Below are 22,273 nucleotides of genomic sequence, written 5' to 3' on the forward strand. Positions count from 1 at the left end.
AAAGCATCACCTTTACCAACTCATTCCCCAGCGCAAACTGTGGGGGGGTCACGAGGGAAATTATAAACAGAGCCTATATTAGTTCAAAGTCATTGTCTGATGCTATGTGCTTGGTTGGGCTTCAAATCAATCGTGTGTAGATCCAACAGCTGACTGAAAGGAGCGGCATCTATGCCGAAAAATTTAGCAGAGATAGCAGTGTACATTTCTTGTCTCGCCGGAATGCCTGAGTGATTGATCCTTGAATGGGTGAAAGAATGGGGAGGGAATAGAGAGAAGGCAGAGGTTGTTCCTCTATTGCCTAATGCATGTGCATTCTCCTAGAATGACACAGAAAAAGACAATAAGGACAAGGGGGAAATTGTTCCTTACCTTCCAACAACTAATTAATTATACAGCGTTTTGTAATTGCGATGGCTCAAGACATGTGTGGTAATACTTTTGTATGATTTGTACATCAGAAAATGGCCGCCGAGCTATGCCTCAGAGCATGTCTGATAAGACTTGCGCTTTCGCTCCATGGGAGCGTGACAAACACAAGGAAGGCACTGTGTCCGTTCACACTCCAACCTCTCAGACACAGAGACGAAAACCCCAAACAGCTCCAGCACACAGAGCTCCAAATCTGGAGGCTGTGGAACTGGAGTCGGTGGGGAGAAAGTCTCATGGCATGAAATTACAAGCCTCGAAATGCGCTGCTATCTCGGAGCCTTGCAATGTTTAGAAAAACATACATTAAAATTAGCTCTGAAAATTTCTACGCTGTATAACAACATCCTTACATGTTTTCCTCTCAAAAGGGAAAAAAATTATCCTCGCTTTGATGTTAGATGTTGGTACAAACACGGGCTTAGACAAAATCATGCACTGAAGAACAGAAAATCTGATACGATGGCACGAAGCAAGCACCTTTATGGAGCTTGTGACATAGCATCCTGGGGGTGTTGCTTAAGCACCATCAGCCAATAAATTGGCATGATTATATAAAGGTTTCAGACCACTTGACTCGGGACGTGTCCCCGTAGCGATTACGCACCTCAAGTGACATTGATAGGGAACGCCTAACACATAAACACAAAAACAACCCCCCCACCCAACCAAGCAGATCTATCACCAAGTCTTGTGTACTGCTGCTGATCCAGAGAGCCATGTGCACAGAGTGTGTGCTAGCTTGGTCTGTCTTGGCCCCAGGCCAGTGGCATACAGTAACACTAATTACAGTACAGTAACCTAAATTTCTATGTGTGCCTCGGCCTGCTTAGCCAAATAGCTTAGACTCTTGTGACCTAACTCATAATTTGTACCTGAGCCAGGAAAGTCTGGAGATTATTTAACTAGTGATTTAGATGAATGTGTTGATTTATTTAATCTTATGACCTAAGATAGTGATGTGTGCCAGCGAGTGATGGGTGCTTTCGAAAGCTTCATTAAACATTTATGAATCATTTGAATCATCTGTTTAGGCATAAAAAAAATTACAATTTGTTTATACAAAACAAAATTTTGTTTTAGAATAAAAAAATATAAGTATTGTTTGGTATTTAAAATAATTTTAAAACAGTAATCATAAAAAGGCCAACTTAAATATGAAGATCTACATATTCTGCAAAGATTCAGATCTGTTTATTCCAGGATACTGTAGATTACTATAAAAATATGGGAAAGATACATGGCAGTAAATAATTTCCAATGCATTGTGTCATTGTAGCTGCTTTTGACTCAATTCTTTCCACTGCATTTACACACCTGGGACTGTGTGTAAATCATTTTCCTAAGCAAGTTGTTCAATTGACTCAAAGTTTCAGAAATCTGCCATCACTATAACCAGTCAGATTTAGCTAAGGCTTACCTTGTTAAACATGCTCTTCTATGTGGCATGGCCAAAAGTAGACCTTACTGTAAATGCAGATATAAGAAAAGACCCAGGAAACCACCTGAGCATATAGTTTTTTCAGAGAAAAACTCTTGAGGCATGCTGTAAAGAAACCAGTTTATTAGAAGGACTGAGCCATTAAAATGTTAGACAACTATGCATATCACTGCAATCACTATGCCTATAGGTATAACGTGTGCATGGAAATTAGAGTTACAAATCACATAGCAACAATAGAGGTAAGCATTAATAGAGATGATCTTAGTAAAAGAAAAAAGGTGGTACATGTGATGTTACACATCAGATCAATATGCTCTGAATGGCACACAACTTTGAAAGACTTTTCAGTCTCCTACTACATAGGTAATGAAGCAACAAAATAACTTACACGGAATGCAATGTTATGCACTACCCCAACCAAACAACAAACTTTTAGAGCCACTTAAAAGATAAACCACTTCAAATTTGGCCCTTGAGCTCCTAGCCAACATAATCCAAACATGAATTTTAGTTTGATGGTTTGTTACTTATTCAAACCAATAAAATTGTGTGAACGTTTGAGTGTAAAAGGGTCAACAGATATGTGTGATCTTTCTCTACAGATATCAGCCACTAAAGCAGACCCCAACCTTGGATTCATGATCCAGACATGCTTCATTTCTCCAGACTCCAATCCTCTTGTGCCGTCAGACTATGTCGTCATCGAGAACATCTGTCCCAAAGACGACTCTGTGTTGTATTACCCTAACAGAGACTACTTCCCCATCCCTCATGCTCAGACGGATCAAAAACGCTTCAGTTTCACCTACAGGTCAAAGTTCAATGTGTCATTGCTCTTCCTGCACTGTGAGATGTCCCTCTGTTCCAGGAGAAATGACAAGCAGATAAACCTGCCAGAGGTACAAACTGTCATAACACAGTGGTTCTCAACTGGTGGGTTACGACCCGAAAGTGGCTGGTCTGTTCTGAAAGAGTCAATGATTAATAGTAACAATTAAATGCAATTAACCATATAATTATGTACATTTGGGAAAACAAAATAAATAAGCTTAACAACTTTTAAAAGGGAGGAGAAAACGTTTCTGTGGTGGGGTGAGCAAGATAGACACAGTGGGTGTGGCATCGGGTCCTTATTTTAACTATTAAACAACATAAAAGTTAAAAAAGGGGGAAAAATAAAGTGTCCATGGGGATAGTGTCCAAAACAAAGGGGAATCTGGTGTCCTTGCGGTGCAATGAATGATATGTGAAAAAGGGGAGTGAAGAGAGGATTAGGTCCAGGTATAATGGGTGTGGTCTGGCAGCCGCACCCACTCCCCTCCTGGGTCCAGGGCAAGAGGGACGGAGGCAAAACTTAACATTTTTTATCTACCAAATTGTTACATTTTCTTCACCTAAGCCATCATTATAGTAATTTCTGTCTAATTTATTACTTATTATCTTTGTATTGTTTAAAAAGGTATTTATATTGGACATGCCCCTGAAATGACAATATAACTGTCTGAATTTAAACTCAAATAAGGCTGTAGGTGTAATAGCTTTCACGCAATCAGATTCAACGTCAATCAACTGCATTATCTGCATTATTTATATAATAAAATTAATCTGTATTGTGTACATTTAATCAATTTTAGGCTGCACTTGGTTATCAGATATATCTTTTAAGTCAGAGCACAGGAATGCAGATAACTTATTGACCCCTACACATATCTAAGTTCAAAGTAGTTGCTTTATTGTATAGATAACATGAACACACATTTAATTAATTTATATAATGTAGCCTGTTCGACTTAGCTTTCCATCCTACAGGGTTTCTTTTTGATTCATAGCCTTGGGACTGGTCGCTCGGCGGTGACTGCCAGCATCAGTCCGCTCTTTGTGAGCTCAGGATGCATAAATCTCAGAGAGGTTACTTCGTTTACAATCCACGGAGAAAAACAAATCTCAATCCTTCACTGTCTTTTTTTCAATTTTTCCTTCCTCCCTCACTTCTAGCCATAATCATTTTTAATCTCCTGCATTTTCCGCCTCTCTAATCATGATATTGCACGTCAAGGTTGTGTTTATTGCTCATCAGCAAGAGTTGGAAAGTAACTGTGTTTGGTCAGAAGTGTTTATAATGCAGTTGTAATCTGGATGAGGATCAGAGACGTGACACGTCAAACAGAGTAAACTGTATGAAATTATATGTGCCTTCACTTCAGAGAGTTCGCTTAGTTTGGCACAGACACAATGACTGAGGCAAACGGGATGGTTTCAATAGCTTGTAGTATGCACTCATTTTTGCTTATGAAACAAACACAAAAGATTCGACAGAATGCCAATTAACAGCATATTTATGCATGTAGAATATCTGTGCTGTCTTTTTGTCAGTGATATCAACTGAATTTTGGACGTCCATCATTCATAAAGTTCTACGCATTCCCCGCTTTTGTTTATTAAATATTTAGGCTAATTTCATAATTATTTCAGCTACCAATAAGATCATACAGTAGTACTCTCAGCTCCATGTAACACATTTTACCGCATTTAAATGCATTTTACAGAATTCCACAGATTTTTCCCTTTAAATTAGAACAGAAAATATGAAAAAGTATGCTAGTTCCATCTGAGCCTACTCATGAGTGAAGTTGCTGTTTTTTTGGATTGTTGTGCCCAAATGGCAAATATTACACATGGATATTATTCTAACATTTCTGTCTCCCTCTTTGTAGTGTATGTTACCGGATGATGCCTGCACTTCCCTTAGTTTAGAAAATATACTCCTCATGATGATGAACACTAAGACCTTCACGAAACCAATGGTGGTCATCTCTGACAACACACCTGTGGAAGCCAATCCAGAGCATCAAGGTAAAGATCACACACCAATATTATAGAGATATACTGTAAAGTGGCCCCAAATAGTACATTGACATTGAAATGTATGAGTGTCTTTGCATTGTAAAACTAAATATCAAACCAAGAGGAATTCACAGTTTTTATGCAGAACATTTTAAAACAGAATTTTGCAAAGCAAAGTGAAGTTAGTTCTGAGTAAATATTTACCATCATATTACCATCACAAACCAGATAACACTCGGTTTGATTTTTTGTTATCAAACACAATTCAATAATTTTTAAATGTGTCTTAAAGGAACAGGTCTCCCCCAAATTAAAATGTTCTCATAATTTACTCATCCTCATGCCATCCCAGATGTGTATGACTTTCTTCTGCAAAACACAAAGATTTTTAGAAGAATATCTCAGCTCTGTTGGTTCATTCAATGCAAGTGAATGGTGACTAGAACTGTTATGCTCCAAAAAGCATATATAGGCGGCATAAAAGTAATCATTATGACTCCAGTGGTTAAATCCTTGTCTTCAGAAATTATTAAAATATTTTATTAAATATTAAATTCCTTTTTTACTATAAATTCTCTTCCCTGCCCAGTAGGTGGCAATATGCATGAATAATGTGAATTGACAAAAACAAAAGAAGAAAAATGTGAAAGTGGAGATTTATATTAAAAAAGATCTTAACCCTTGTGTTCATCTTGGAGTCACACTCATAGTGTTTGCTGGTAAAATTGGACCCAGTACACCTTGAGTGTTATATGTGTGTGTGTGTGGTCTGCACTGTGGCAGATTTATGATTTGATAAATTCAATAACTTTTTTTTATTTGATTTAGCCCCACCTATTCATACCTGTCTGTATTTGTGTGTGTGTGTGTGTGTGTGTGTGTGTGTGTGCAAGCAGTGTGTACTGTATTGTGGATGTACTGTGGCATCACCCCTTAATTACTGTTCGCATGTTTTCAGCATTGTGTCTGATTTATTGATTTAAAAGACAAATTCCCCCCAAATTGCTCTGTTTTTTGGACTCGCACATTCATTTCTTTTGAGGGTCAAATGTTTTGGGTGAACAATTCCTAAAAGTGTCCAAAAGTGCCAAAATACTTTTATGAGCCACTGTAAATAAAGGCCTAGATTTCTGGAGAGTATTTTGCTGTGAGCGGTGCATGTAATGGGAGTTTCTGTAAGTATGGATATGCTTGTGTGTGTAAGTCACTCAAAGTTGATCACCAACCACGGAGTTCCTGTATTTCTTGCATTGTGGGACATTACTTCATCTGGAGTCTCTTAATATGTGGCAGCATAGCAAATGTGTATTTGCGTGTATGTTTGTGTTTACTGTCTATTCCGTGTGGTTTGTTTTGACAGTGTGTGTGGTTCATTAGATATTTGGGACAAGGGGCCCATAGATGCATCAGAGTGGTGGAAAAAGACCAGCTTTCCAGTGCTGGATAGCATTTGTTTATGTATTTATTTTTTCAATTAAACTTTCTCTAAGGCCTCCCCTTCCCGTACAGAAAGAGGGCAAAAAAAAAAAAAGGAGAAAGGAGGACAAGGAAAAGACTTGACAGTGATAAAGTGACCTTTATATACAATATACCTACAGTCTGCTTTGCGACAGTATTTGCTATAATGATGGAATATGTAATGTAATATACAGGAATATGGCAGGGTGTTGTCAAAGTGAAATGTTAATTTGGCCTTGACTGATTTGTTCACTTCCTTGCATCATGTTGGCACTATTGCACCTAGTTCATTGACTCACAGCATTAATGAGAATCAGTTAAATAACACAATGTTTTTTGCGATTGACATTTTTATTCAAATACAGAAAGCAAAACATAAATACACAGAATATACTTTACACACACACTACCACCACTCCCCCTCCCCAACCCCACTCCATGCTCAACATACATCCTTGTGGTCATACATGAGTACATAAAAAAGAAACTCTCTCCATTGTTCCACCCTGAGAACCCTCCAAGAACACCAAGTATCTACCCCATTTCTCAACAAACAAATCCAAATTCCCCAGTCTTCTATATGACCCTTCTTCTAAAGCCACCACCCTCCCAGTTCTCCAAGCACCACTCCAGAATTGGGAGTGCTCCAGCAGGCTTCCAAACCCTCAAAATCAGCTGTCTGGCGACCATAACACTGGTTAGGACCAAATCCTCCTCATGCTTATTCCACACATTGATGAAGGCCCCATCTCCCAAAATACAGAGTCTGGGGCAAAATGAAACCAGAGTGCCCAAGACGTCGCATACAATACTCTGAACCTCAACCAAAACCCCTGGATCTTAACACACTTAAAACATTGAGCTGGAAAGTCATTTCTGGGCAGTTCGCTGTCAGTGCCAAAGCTTCGGATTTAGACCAATTAGCTCTGTATCCTGAGAACTTAGAATGAGTTATTCTGTGGAGTCAAGGCATAGATCTAGTGGGGTCGGAGATGAATAATAAAATATAATCTGCGTGAAGAAAAAGCTATTGCGCCACACCTAATTTTAAACATAATTTTCCCTTCTTATCGTGGCTGCTAATGGTCCCAGGGCAAGAAAGAACAATAATGGGAAAGAGGGCAACCATGCCGGGTGAGCCTATCCAGAGTAAAATCATCTAAAATTAATCAATTTGTTTGTACCACCGCTATCTGGTGTCTATAAAGTAAAATAAACCATCCACTAAAAGGATTTCCGAACCCGTATATCTCGAAAATCTTAAAAAGATAATCCCATTCTACCATATCAGCATCAAGTTAGATGGCTGCGATGGGAGTCTGATCACTCGCCACTGACCACATAATATTGATGAGACGCCTAATGTTATCAGAAGAGCTGCGGCCCCGAATAAACCCCACCTGATCTTTATATATATATATATATATATATATATATATATATATATATATATATATATATATATATATATATATGAGATGTCATAACTTTACTTAATCGGTAAGCCAAAATTATTGACAATATTTTAATGTCTAGCTGGATCAGGGAAATTGGAATGTATCTCTTACACTCTTTGTCTTTTTTAAGAATCAGACCGATCTGGGCTTGTGTCACGGTTGGCGGAAGCTTTCCATTATTTAATGATTCCGTATAAACTTCTAACAAATGTGGAGCCAGTTCTGTAGCATAAGATCTAAAAAACCCAGTTGCAAACTATCTAGCCCCAGAGCCTTGCCAGTAGGCAAGACATTAATTACCTCATCAAGCGCCTGCAATGTTATCTCAGAATCAAGAGATTTTGGCTCAGTCGTCAGTTTAGGGAGTTCTAATGGTTCCACAAAATTTCTAATATCCGCATCAGTAGATGAATACGTGGAACTATAGAGATGAAGAAAGAATTCTTTAAAAACGCTATTAATATGGTAAAAATTGTTTGGTACCATTTAGGGAAGGGTAGAAAAAGTCTCTCTGCTTTATACATCTTGCCAAAAGCTTCCCTGCTTTGTCCCCTGACTCAAAGTATGACTTTGTAAGAGCATGTAAGTGTATTTGAATGTCTTCAGAGCCAGAGGGATTTGAATCTTTGAGATATTGACCCCACAGAACAGTTATGGAACAGGGTGTGTTCACTCTCACAAGTTTATGACACAAAAATAATGAAAAACTGGCAATGTCCACAGAGCTCACTGTTCACACATCCAACCCTCGCATACAGTCATTAAATTCCCAAATAACACAATATTGCTGTGCTGCTTGTAGCAAATGAAGTATTAGTCACAGTTAATTAAGTAAATGATTGCCACTCCTGAAGAACGTTTGCTGGTTTTTATTGGCCCCTGTGAAATTTTATGAAGCTTTGGTGATTTCTGAATGGAAACACTGGTCAAAGATACCCTTTAATTTCTCAGCAAGTAAATGACACCTACTTGGCAAATCTGAAGAGTAAATTCAGATCAAATTCAGATTTAATGCGAATCCAGTGTGAAGTCAATGTGGGTTCACTTTTACTGAACGGTCTTGTTTTTTGCCAATGCCAGGCTTATTTTTCCCTGGAGTGGATTAGGTAAACACAGATATGTGATAACAGTAATGAAAACAGGCTTTGCGCCTCACTTTGAACACAAAGAAAAAAAGCAGCCCCAACAGCCTTTCAAAAAGGCTCAAAGCACTGCTCTAGATATGATCCCCATTTGTGGGAGTACAATGCTTAAAAAAAAAACCTGAAAAAAAAAAGAAACCGGCAGAACTAAATATTGCTATGCAAACCCTGATTTATGATCAGAAAATATCAATACATTTCAGTCTTACACACCCTGCTAAAAAGACCAGCTTATCCAGCATACGCATGCTGTTCTAAGATGGATAATGCTGGTTAGTATGGGTTTGGTGCTGGTTAAGCTAGATAAGAAGCCTGTTGGGAACACCAGCACTTTGGCATCCCATGGTGGGGACCAGCAGCACACACAATGCAACATAAGCTGGTGACCAGCAATGTTGATCTATTCAGCAGGGCAGTCTAATGCAAAGGTTCAAACTCACATTGATTTAATTAACTTCTTCATTGAAATTCATTGTGCTGGTAATCAAGTGAAGGTTGCTGAATGTTGGTTGGACTACGGTTAGGCTGCAGTTAGTGGAATCCATGGCATAGCATTACTCTCAAATTCTGTAAAATTCAGAAGTTTACATACACTTAGGTTGAAGTCATTAAAACTCATTTTTTAAGCACTCCACAGATTGAGTATTAGCAAACTATAGTTTGGCATGTTTTATAGGACATCTACTTTGTGCATGACAAGTAATTTTTCCAACAATTGTTTACAGACAGATTGTTTCACTTTTAATTGACTATATCACAATTCCAGTGGGTCAGAAGTTAACATACACTAAGTTAACTGTGCTTTTAAGCAGCTTGGAAAATTCCAACAAATTCTGATAGGAGGTGTACTGAATTGGAGGTGTACCTGTGGGTGTACTTTAAGGCCTACCTTCAAACTTAGTGCCTCTTTGCTTGACATCATGGGAAAATACAAAATTCAGCCAAGACCTCAGAAAATCGTGGACCTGCACAAGTCTGTTTCATCCTTGGGAACAACACAGCCATCATACAGCTCAGGAAGGAGACACATTCTGCCTCCTAGAGTTGAGCATAGTTTGGTGCGAAAAGAGCTAATCAATCCCAGAACAGCAGCAAAGGACCTTGTGAAGATGCTGGAGGAAAGAGGTAGACAAGTATCTATATCCACAGTAAAACGAGTCCTATATAGACATAACCTGAAAAGCTGCTCAGCAAGGAAGAAGACACTGTTCCAATACAGCCATAAAAAAGCCAGACTACAATTTGCAAGTGCACATGAGGACAATGATCTTACTTTTTGGAGAAATCTGTGGTCTCATGAAACAATTTAACTGTTTGGCCATAATGACCATCATTATGTTTGGAGGAAAAAGGGTGAGGTATGCAAGCCGAAGAACACCAGCCCAACCGTGAAGCATGTGGGTGGCAGCATCATGTTTAAATGTATTTGGCTAAGGTGTATTTTAATTTCTGACTTCAACTGTAAATGTAGTGAGCTGGACACATCATATTGGGTATCACAGGCCCCATTTACACCTTGTATAAACATTTTTGCTAATCAGATTGCGATCAGATCAGATAGTACTTGACCACGTTACATTACAGGTGTAAATGTACCAAAGAGGTAATGTGAATTTTGATGCCTGCCAAAATTGTTCAATCAAGGAAAATACCTAACTGTCAAAGTGATGTAAAGCATCTGAGCTATCGATCAATGCTTTCTAAAATTCGCTAAAAGACGAATAGAGAGAATTTTCAGTTAGCACAGACTCTGATGATTTCTACTATGAAAACCATGGTGACAGCAGTCATGGGTATTACAGTCATGGTTATTGCAGTATTACTATATTGTTAATTTTCGTTAGAGTCCTTGACTAAAAAAATTACTATATCACGTTTTTAACGTAATAACTGCATTTATGATACATGCATCAACATAACATATATTCTACATTCAGAAGCTGTACATCACCATAGAAAGTAAAACCTTGCTGTTAAAATGGATGCAAGAAGGTATATCGTAAAACAAGTGTTTTAATCATATGTGGAAATCCCACATCTTCATCAACAGAGTAGGGTAACATAACTTTTACACTGAACGTCCCAAGTGCTTTAGTTATTCAAGTCAGTCCACATTACCTCTGCGTGCCTGCTTAAAAACAGAAGGGAGTGTGTGCAGATTCGGGCTCACCTTGAGGTTCTGTGTGCATCATGCGCTATCTATCCTCGGGTGATGTCGGTGTAAATAGCTAATCAAATATCAATGTATTACCAGTATATGGCACTCAAGTTAGTGCCTGTTTTGTCCATCGCTGTTGTAATTGAATACAAAAAGAAAATGTTCCCAGACAGGAGATTTGAATGACAAAGGGGCTTCTCTATCAGCGGTTTGTTTTCCCCGCTTGCCATTTTCTACTTCACACTAATGCATGCAGAACAGTAATGTCATAAACTGATTTAACATACTAACAGTTAACAGGACAGAGTCTCTCTGTAAAAAGTTGACCCATGTGAAACACAGGAAGAGATTACCCATTTACAGAGCAACACAGGTGCATCAGTGGATGTCGTTACTGTGCCTTTCTATTTGACGCTTTGTTTTCTTCACCAAACATAGTGCTCCAGATGTGGCACTAAACTTGAGATGAACCGTGGTACAAATGCTTACTGAACCATGGGTGTACCGAGAACTGTTACACCCCTAATCTACAGTACATACAGTACAGTAAGCATATAGCCCTATGATCAGTTAACTTCAGAGCTCATAGTATTTCTGTCTTGAAACATTTAGATGTTATCTCTCTTTATTTCTATGGAGAAAAGTAGGATTTTCACAGGCAAACACATCATCGTGGTGAAACTTGCTTTCCAAGTTTGAAAACACACACAAGAGTATTATTCATAATAAAGATGAAGATAAAGAGTTTGGTTTCCTTGCAAAACCCAGTTAGCCCTTAAAAGGGCGAGGTACAGAACAACAGAAATCCGTTCTGACTCCAGGGAGGAGATCCTGAGCTGTGGTGACTCCATAGAAATGTTGTCCAAGTCATTAGGGCTGATTCATTTGCTTCCTTCTGAGATACTTTAACAGGGGGTGTGGGTGGAGTAGTGCTGTGTGCCAAACCTATGGCACAGCCGAGCAAACAACATCCCTGGCTCTGAAATTTGAGCTGACATAGCTTCTCCCAGGAATCCACTAAACATACACGCTTTTGTTTTCTTTACTGTTTCCCTTTCTCTTGTACATTTTGGGATTTTTTATTTTATTTTTTATTATTATCTACCTTACTCGAGTGTAATGCTGTGTGCATTAATGTTCTCCTGGCATCAGTTACAAAGTTAATGTTCTATGTCCTCTCTCTCTATCTCCTCTTTGATCAGGCCTCAAAAACACATATGTGGACAGAAGGGTTGATGGGTAGTTTAATAATTCCCACATTATGAGCTGGACATCACACATATGATATAGGGGGTGATTGCCACTAGTGATATACTGGTGGTGATTTGGGATATAGGTTAAAGGGTGAGGTGGGAGCTGTCATATAGCACTCAATCTTGTTTTTACAGAGCACTCCAGTGATAGTGCGTCATCCATATGTCAAGAGTAACGAGGATCTAATGGGTGCTCCATTTGAGAATGGACTCTATTGTGCTTCGGATTTGGCGCTAGACCAGACTGACCATTAAGCCAACTACCACACAGGGTCTATTGTGCTGTGTGATCAGTAATCATTAGATCTAATTAGAGCTCTGAAAGTCATTCAGTCCATGGCTCGAGTCTAAGGAGAACCTAAGATGCTTGGCTTTCTCTTAGATGCCACTAGAAATGCCACACTGAACAAATGCTCTTACTTTATACATTATAGGGCTTACATGACTATTAATTTTTACTCAGTGTTAGGTTAATGTTTACTTTATATAAATGACTCACAATATGGCATGCAGCATCAGTCTTTGCTGCAATAAAGGAATAGTTTACTCAGACTTGAAATTACAGTTATGCCATTCCAAACCCATATGAGTTTATTTCTTCTACAGAACAATAAATTAGGTATTTTAAAGGATGTTCTATTCGCTAATTTCAATACAACAGTAGTTAGAACTTGGAACACAAAAGGAGATAATTTAATGATTATTTAATCCAGTCATTTTGGCTGAATTCAGAACAATGTCAGTAGACAGTAATTTACTAATCTTGACAATAACTTTAACACTTGATAAAGCGCTCAAGAGTCATACAAGTTGTCCAACACTTCTGAAGACATACAATCACTTTTAACATTAAATTAACAGGCCATAATTTAATTCTTTCAAATTAAACCATTGATACATTTTGGAAACAGCACTGAATCTAATAAGGCATTAACATCGAACTGATGAGGTTATGACGTGACATTGTGATGTCAGGTCACGAGGTATGCAAGAAACAAGGTGGTTGGATGTTATTGGCATTGCTACCATTTTGGATTCAGTGCAGTTTACATAGTTTATAAAAATTTGGTTTGATTTAACCCTTGTGCACTGTTCGATTGTGACTAACACTTGTGATGTTCGCTGGTCAAAAATTACCTGAGCATACATGTGTAATATATATCTTAATTTTTTTAAGATATGTAATAACACTCATTTTACTAAAGTAAAAACAATAAAGTTGTGCATTGTTTGGGCGATTGTATGGTATTTAGTCCTTATTTAGATTTAAATTACTAAATTATACCGTTCATTTTCATATAAAACAAGCACATTTTGTGTTATCTTCTCTTCAATAAAAAAACTTCATTTCAGTAAATTGAAAGTGTCAAAACATCACAATTTGTGATGCATTGGGGGTCTCTGGTGACTAATGCTTGAATAAAAGAAAATTATTACATGAAATAACAACTCCGGCCAGTAGCTGAACTTTATTTTTTTAGATAAATCACAAGTAATGCATTGGGTATACTGAATAGTTAGACATTATACAAATATTATTTGTCAAATTGTAGCATTTTGTCAGATTTTGCAATGATGCTATTATGCTTTCAAACATGACAATGCTCCACAGTCAATTCTGATTGTGTAACAAAGCAAAGAGTTATTATTTTGTTACCTTTCATTTATTTCAAAAATCGAAATTCTAGCATAAACATAAACTGTCACACAGTGGTCAGACTCAGACTTTGACCAGTGTGGTACGTTTGGTATACACCAATCAGCCACAACATTAAAACCACCTCCTTAATATTGTGTAGGTCCCCTTCGTGCCCCCAAAACAGCACCAACCGGCATCTCAGAATAACATTCTGAGATGCTATTCCTCTCAACACAATTGTACAGAGCAGTTATCTGAGTTACCACAGACTTTGTGAGTTCGAACCAGTCTGGCCATTTTCTGTTGACCTCTTTCATCAACTAGATATTTCCATCCACAGAACTGCCATTAACTGGATGTTAACCCAACGTGACTCTACCCACCCTACCAACTGGGCCAATTGGTTGCTTAGGAAGCCTGATTGGAGTCACTCAGCACGAAAATGGCCAGACTAGTTAGAACTGACAAAGTCTACTGTAACTCAGATAACCACACTGTGCAACTGTGGAGAGAAGAATAGCATCTCAGAATGCTATTCTGAGATGCCGGTTGGCGCTCTTTTGGTGCCACGAGGGAGACCTACACAATATTAGGCAGGTGGTTTTAATGTTGTGGCTGATCGGTGTATATAGATAGGTTTGTCCACACCTGTGAGGGCTAAATGTCCTCATCAGTAAAAAAAAAACTCTTAAATTGGTCGGATGATCTAATGATGTGCACATCTTTGCGTGATGGTTGGGTTTAAGGTTTAGGGGTAGAGTTTGGAAATAAAATATATTGTTAGCCTGATATGAAATCAATGGAAGTCAATAAGAGATCATTAATATTCAAACCTAGTGGAGGAAAAGTCACCAAGTCTTGTACCACTCAGATCAAGTATAAAAAAAAAATATTAATGAAAAAAAAAATCAAAAGGGGTACATAAAGCCCCAAACAGCACTCAAGGGATAAGAGTGTAAAACAACTTAAAGGAACAGTTCACCCGAAAATGAAAATGCTCTCATCATTTGCTCACCCTCATGCCATACCAAATTTGTCTTTCTTCTGCAGAACACAAATATTTTAGAAGAATTTCTTAGCTCTGTTGGTCCATACAATGCAAGTGAATGGTTACTAAAACTTTGAAGCTCTAAAAAGCACATAAAGGTAGCAGAAAAAGTGTTCAATTGGACTGCAGTGGTTTAATCAATGTTGTCTGAAGTGATCTAATTGGTTTGGATTTGAGCAGATCAAAGTATTACTTGTTTTTCACTGTACATCTTGTCATTGCAGTGTCTAGGTATGATCATGATATCAAGCTTGATTACAATTCCTAGCGCTTGACGCTAGATACTGCTAGGAAGTGTTACCGAGCTTGAAATCATGATCGCAAAGGAGACTGCTGATGTTATTTTTTGGCTTGTTCTCATCCAAAACCGATTGGATCTCTTCAGAAGACATGGATTTAAATACTGGATTTGTATGGATTACTTGTTTGCTGCCTTTATGTGCTTTTTTGTGCTTTAAAGTTTTGGTCACCATTCACTTGCATTGTGTATGGAGATGAAATCTATAGAGCTGAAATTTTCTTCTAAAAATCTTTGTTTGTGTTCAGCAGAAAAAAGAAAGTCATACACATCTGGAATTGCATAAGGGTAAAATAATTTTCATTTTTGGGTGAACTATTCCTTTAAATTAAGGTATGTTTATTACTCAAAGGGATCATATGCCTTCAGAAGGTTTGGAATAAAAGCGGACTACTTTTTTGACACTTTTGGGTGCATAATCAAGCGTTAATGTGAGTCACTAAAAAACAGACATAATTTAATTTATTTTTTGACCACTTTCTTGCAGACATCATCTATGTCTTGGACACTCCTACAGTAGTGGGCATTGCTTTTGCTGCCTTTGTGATCGGAGCCCTGCTGACTGGAGCTCTATGGTTCATCTATTCACATACAGGTGAGAAAACATCAATACGCCTCTGCAAATCCACATCAGAGAACCTCCTGACCCTTGAACTTCAAACTTCTTTTTTCACACCATGCCTCTCTCAAATGAGTACAGAGACATTTATGCATGGTGTCTTTTACAAAGAAAGAAAACATATTGATTTTTGATCTTCAGAAGTACTTGCCAATTCTGATAGTATTGTGTTAACAATAACATATTGACTCTCTGGTTGTAAATATATCCCGTTTGTCAGCAGAGTCACATCTGTCTTTTCCGCTGCTGGATGGTCAGTGGTATTTTGGGTACAATAGCTCGAATGGCACTGGAATTCCCCTATCTGCTGTGGGGGTCTCTCCAGGCCTCACAGGAAAATACATGTACAATACTCCTGCTGAGTGCCAAGATTCACCCTGTCCCTCCTCCACATATCAGCCCGTTGTCGCCAGGCTGACGTCCTCTGTTAACCCTTCAGAGGAAGCGCATGCTGTCTTAGACCCGTTTACGCTTCATTGCAGTCTCGCTGGTCTGGCCTTTGGTATTTTGTCCTCAGTGGCTTTGACCTGCTTCCGTATCATGGCACGCATGGCATTTAAAGGGAGTGCTTTTCTGAATACTGTTCCAGATTCTGTAGTTGTGTAGGCCTATTAGTAACAGTGTTTTGATTGATCAAAGACTCCAAAATGCAGTTTCTGGATTTGAGCTGTTCTTTGGTTTTTGGACATGTTTATTTTGGATATGTCCATGCCATGACATAAGAGTAATGATTAGCTTTTATTAGCTTTCATATTTATTCCAGATATCTATATTTTTTAAACACATTAAATCAGTGTAATCTTTATTAATATTACCTAAAGGCATGCCGTTTGGATAACGTTATCCAGCTGTGCATTATCCTCCTGCTCATTGTTGTTAAGTGGGGCTAAAGAGCTTAGATCTGGTAACCCCAGAGACTTGAGTTTATTATTATCTGCCTGTTTATACTGGCACCTCAGATCAGGGTAACGTTTTCTAAGAAACTGGCTTGCCTGACAGATCTGAGAAGAATCTTTAATATGACTACTTCCCAATGGTTTTCTTGTTCACACAGTAACAGGTGTAAATTGTGTTAAAAGAATGAAATCTTTAGTTCTGTAATGTACTAAGCTCTGATCTAGTCATGTGATTCTCATAATGATTCTGATTAGTTCATACAAGCCAAATGCCTATTAAACCAGTATAGGAAAATATTCAGTCATAATACTGAAATAGCCCTGAATGGAATACATGTTTTTCATATTGACATTAACCCCAAGTGCTTTTCATTTTTCGAAAACCCTTAAATATAAACTCAGGAGCATTTTTGGAAAAACATTAAAAGATGAAACATTTTCAAATAGTGGTGCTCTTCCCCCTGGGCAGTACAGACAAATACACTGTAGAGGCTTTGGCGAGATGAAAGACAAAATTCCTTTCCATCCCCATTGTATAGTGTAACATAGTACAGTAAAGAACAGAATAGTGTATAGTATAGTGTAGTATAGTATATTGGCCAGCAGCCATACCAGCCAAATGTAGCTCTAGACTGGTTGCCTTCTGAAACTAAGCAGGATTTAGCCAATATGTACCTGAATGGGTATCATATTCCCTGTTGTTTTTTGGTCTTGTCTTTTATGTTTTAATTCTTGTTTAGTTCCTGTTTCTTGTTAAATTTTGTAGTCCTTTGTAGTTTAATTTTATGATTGTTCCCCTTGATTCTATCCCCAGGTGTTCCTCATTCCCTGATTGTTTCCCCTGGTGTTTCTTGTTTTCCCTTGTGTATTTAAGCCCTTGTTTCCCCTGGTTAGTTTGTGAGTCTTTGCATGTATTGTTGGATTCTCTGTGCCTGGTTTGCGTTGCGATGCGATTCTATTCTGAGTTAGTTTGTTTATTCTTTTGTAAATAAAGCTGCGTTTAGATCCTCATTCTTCACCTGCCTTGTCACAGAAAGACTGACCTAAGATGGATCTAGAAGCTGTCAGAATTCTCCTTCTTAAGCAAGGGTCCGTGCAGTTGAGGATCACTTCCGTGAGTTTTTAGAGCTGCTGAATTTAGTGCACTATCCAGACTACTATGGTGGTTTTCTTCAGGACGAGTCTCAGTAATGCACCAAAGAAGCTATTGCCTCCAGCATATCCTCACTGGACGCTCCGCCCCCAGAATCTTCCGCGGCTCCGCCCCAGATACTACTCCTCCAGCATCTCCGCCCGCTATTCCCCCCTCGGCTCCGCCCGCTCCCCCAGGGACTATTCCTCCCGTAGCTTCACCCACTCCCCCAGAGATAATTCCCCAGAGATAATTCCTCCCTCGACTCCGCCCGCTTCCCCAGAGACTCCTTCTCCCACGGTTTTGTCTGCCTCCCAGGCCCCCTGCCCCTGTCTCGGCCCAGCGGCCGCCTCCCAGGCCTCCTGACCCTGCCTCGGACATACGGCCGCCTCCCAGGCCCCCAGACACTGCCTCGGCCCTATGGCCGCCTCCCAGGACCCTGACCCTGCCTCAGCCCTACGGCCACCTCCCAGGCCCCTTGAACCTGCCTCGGCCCTACGGCCGCCTCCCAGGCCCCCTGAACCTGCCTCGGTCTTACGGCCGCCTCCCAGGCCCCCTGACCCTGCCTCGGCCCTACGGCCGCCTCCCAGGCCACCTGACCCATTCCCTGTCCTACGTCCGCCTTCTGGGCCTCCTGGCCCTGTCTCGGCCCTGCGGCCGCCACCCAGACCTCATGACCCGGTCCCCACCTTGAGGTGTCGACCCTGTTGTCCGGGCCTTATCAATCATAATAATCCCCATCCATGAATTGGCTCTATCACATACTACCTCCTCTGCTGGAGTGTGGTAAGAATACTGGCACACTGTGGCTGCCGTTGCATCATCCAGGTCGATACTGCACACTGGTGGTGGTTAAGGAGAACCCCCTGCTTACTATGTAAAAGTGCTTTGAGTGTAGTGTCAGGAAACCACTATGTAAGTGTAATATTCATTCATTCATACTATATAGTACAGTATAGTATAGTAAAAGTAGTAGATCCATAGTATAGTAGGGCAGTGGTGGCTCAGCGGTTAAGGCTCTGGGTTACTGATCAGAAGGTCGTGGGTTCAAGCCCCAACACCACCAAGACACCACTGTTGGGCCCTTGAGCAAGGCCCTTGAACCTATCTGCTCCAGGGGCGCCGTATCATGGCTGACCCTGCACTCTGACCCCAGCTTAGCTGGGATATGTGAAAAATAAATAATTTCACCATGTATATGCAGAAATGTATGTATAATGTGTGACAATTGTTCAAAATAAATTAAATAAATAAATAAAACATTAGTTCCAGTCCTCAAATCTGATTTGGTTAGCTTTTGTTTCAAGAGTACTGATTTTATCATAACAGCACTGGGGCACTTCATTATTAGGATCACTCCACTTGGATTGCTGGGAATTTGGATTAATGTTGGATTCAAGCAGCTGTGGGGAAATTGGGTCTTAACAGAGCAGACACAACAACAATGATGGTGATTTGTGAAATATCATAATTTGCCATCCTGAATTTGTCACGAGATTCACTTATCCTGATAAGTGCCAAAAGAACCCGGAGGTGGTGCATGGCATTGCATATAGTATAGTGTACTGTAGCATAGTATAGTACAGACCAGAGCAAAACAGTGCAATAATGTTATGGTAAAATATAGTATAGTAAAAATTTGCATATCAGAAAAACGCTAAATCAAAGCACACCCAGTGTAGAAACACTCAATGCAACCTGAATGAAGTGTTTACTAAATGAGGTAATGAAAATGCTTATAAGGAGGGTGCAATGATGAGAACATACTCATTCCATACATTAGAGATGCTTCTACTTTAGGAAAAGCTACGTGTGGAATGTGTGGGGGAGTTCGGTTAGGAAAAATCACCCTCCCTGTGATAGATCATTTTGATAGATTGAGGACGTTGCCCCCAGACACACAGTGTGGGAGTTACACACTGAAATGACACTTTAGTGGAAGTGGTCAACCAGCTGCAATCAAGCTTTCTCTCTCTGTCATTTAAGCACACACATGCAAACAAACCTTCTTCCAAAATGCTCTCTGTTGGGGTAATGTTTTATCAATCAATTACCTACATACTGTATGTTGTTAATGTCTGCGAGCTGTGCACGGTTGCAGGATGATTTCTTTGTCATATAGAAGAGGTGGATAAGGCAGATAAGAGAGTGAGAGTTCAATACACAGTGCTGTATGAGGAAATTGGCTGTTTTTAGCTAGAGCTCTTGGCTGGACATCTCTGGCATACATTAGCTGCAGAGGGGCCTAAAACAGGGAATCAGACAAACTACATGACCAGCATAGAACTGAAAAGAGAAGCACGTGCATAAATAAACAAAAAAGAACAATGTTCCAAACACAATCACCGTGATTGGACAATACACACACAATATTGGGTTGGTAGAGTGTATTTATTGAAAATTAGTCTGTTTTTACATGCCAATGTGGTCTGTTCTAGAGTTAGAGAACGTCTCGGGTTACTTAACTGTAACCCCTGTTCCCTGATAAAAGCTACACTTTGATGCTGCGCTGACTTAGCGCTTTGGAAACAACTTTAGGTTGAACGAGAGAGCTCGTCATTGAGGTCATCAAAGAAAGGAAGGGATTGATGAGTCGTTCCCTTCTCTTGGCCACCAGACAGAAATCTGTCCTCCAACTTGGAGCATTTGGGGGTCTCTTGTTCGCGTGGCCAATCTAATTGAAGCCTGGCCACCGCACAAGTAATCGCCTCGAGTAATTCCTCCGATGATTTATTATCATGCCCGGAATGCTCGGAGGTGGGTAGCTCGAAGTCCGCAGACTCAAGAGATTCATTGTCCCCCTCATGAACCGAAGAGGTGCCAGGGGGAACTTCAGGATCACGGGAACGATCAGCTGGATCTGGGGAGAGAGCGCGCGATAGTGACGGATCCGTCTCTCGCTCCTCAGCCAGATCCATACGAGATCCTTACGATGGAAGTGGGGGTGCTGACTCTCGGAAGTAAGCAAGACGAGTGCAAAGCATTTTGACTGAGAACCGATCGCAATGCTCACACCCACCCCACCCCAACGCAAGAGCAGCATGCTCTTCCCCCAAACATACAAAACAAAACTGGTGTGTGTCCCTCTCAGCCATAGAGTGTAAACAAGGGAACACACCCCGCTTGCTCTGTCTTTCAATCATTTCTTTTTTCTTTTTTTTTGACAAAAGAGAAAGGTTTCTGTGCACTGCATAACAAAATCTAACTCCTAACAGAGGAAATTAGAACGTTCCTGACAGGCTCATGAAGCGCACACACACACACACACAGAGTGATCTGAAGACAAAAGATCTGACGATGCACCTGTGACGCATCTATTTATAGCCCTGCTACAGGTGCATCCAATGATGTCACCAGCAGAGGCTATAAATTCTGGTCAATTTCATTGATGTGTTGCACACATATTCACAGCTGGTCACACCTAAAGTTGTTCCCAAAGCGCTAAGTCAGCGCAGCATCAAAGTGTAGCTTTTTGACAGGGAACAGGAAATTGGTTTACTAGTGAAATGCCAAGTATGTAAAGTATAATGAATTTGATTAAAAACTCTTCAAACATCTGTCAGACAATCTTTACACAGATGAATTGCATGCAATCTAAAAAAAAGAATTGTTCAGCCAACTTAAAAAATTCAAGGCAACATGATGCTGTAAGATGTTTGAGTACTCTCAACAACTGTCTTAATAATTGAAAATAATTTCAATTCTTGTTGAGAGAACTACTAATGTCTTGTTCAGCCAACTATCAATTTGTGATACACAAACTTTAATTTTGTCACCATTTCAATTACTTTTACATGAAGTTAACTGCAATATTTGCCTATGGAGAGAGGTGTGTCTTGCAAGACAATGAAGTATATACAATTGTTTGACACAAGCTGGGTTTCCATCCAAAATGTTTCGCATTTTTATGTGCATTTCTGAATATTAGACTAAAGAAAATGCAAATCATTTCTTGTTTCCATCCACTACATTATGCACATTATCATAAGGATCCCGCCTGGTCATGATGAGGCCTTTTGCTACAGAGAGAGTTATTTGTGGTGTTGGACATTTTATTAAATGCTGCCAGAAGACACAGAAGAATGAGTGTAATATATCATATAATGAGGGCTGAAATGTCTGCTATGCCCATACACCAGCACCTCTGTATATATCTACAAGCACCCACGCTCAAAACGAATAGATATAAGTTTAAACTTCATCAACTTCTTCAACTGTTTCAATCACTTTAATGCGCATTTTAACCAATAAGAAACTCTAGAAAATAACCTCCTCCTAGTGCATTACAGTTCTATGCAAATTATGAAAGTTTATTGACATAAAGAGTTTCAATTCAGGATATCGAATGCACATTTTCAAAATGCTCATCAAAATAGTTGGATGGAAACCCAATGACAGACACCCAGTAGACCTCAACCATTAACACACAAACCTCAATAATGGTGACAAAGTTAAA

The 22,273-nt window shown here is 39.5% G+C and overlaps 1 protein-coding gene across 1 annotated transcript in view; it reads left to right on the forward strand.

The window, feature by feature from the left end:
- The window catches only part of LOC127653846 (transforming growth factor beta receptor type 3-like), a 202,136-nt gene that overhangs the window by 178,777 nt on the left and 1,086 nt on the right, over nucleotides 1–22,273 (forward strand). The window contains exons 13-15 of the mRNA XM_052140627.1: nucleotides 2,476–2,772; nucleotides 4,588–4,726; nucleotides 15,658–15,765. Coding sequence (XP_051996587.1) covers nucleotides 2,476–2,772; nucleotides 4,588–4,726; nucleotides 15,658–15,765 — 544 coding nt within the window. The remainder of the gene's footprint in view (nucleotides 1–2,475; nucleotides 2,773–4,587; nucleotides 4,727–15,657; nucleotides 15,766–22,273) is intronic.

The sequence above is a fragment of the Xyrauchen texanus genome, chromosome 13 (genome assembly GCF_025860055.1).
Source record: "Xyrauchen texanus isolate HMW12.3.18 chromosome 13, RBS_HiC_50CHRs, whole genome shotgun sequence".
Lineage (NCBI taxonomy): Eukaryota > Metazoa > Chordata > Actinopteri > Cypriniformes > Catostomidae > Xyrauchen > Xyrauchen texanus.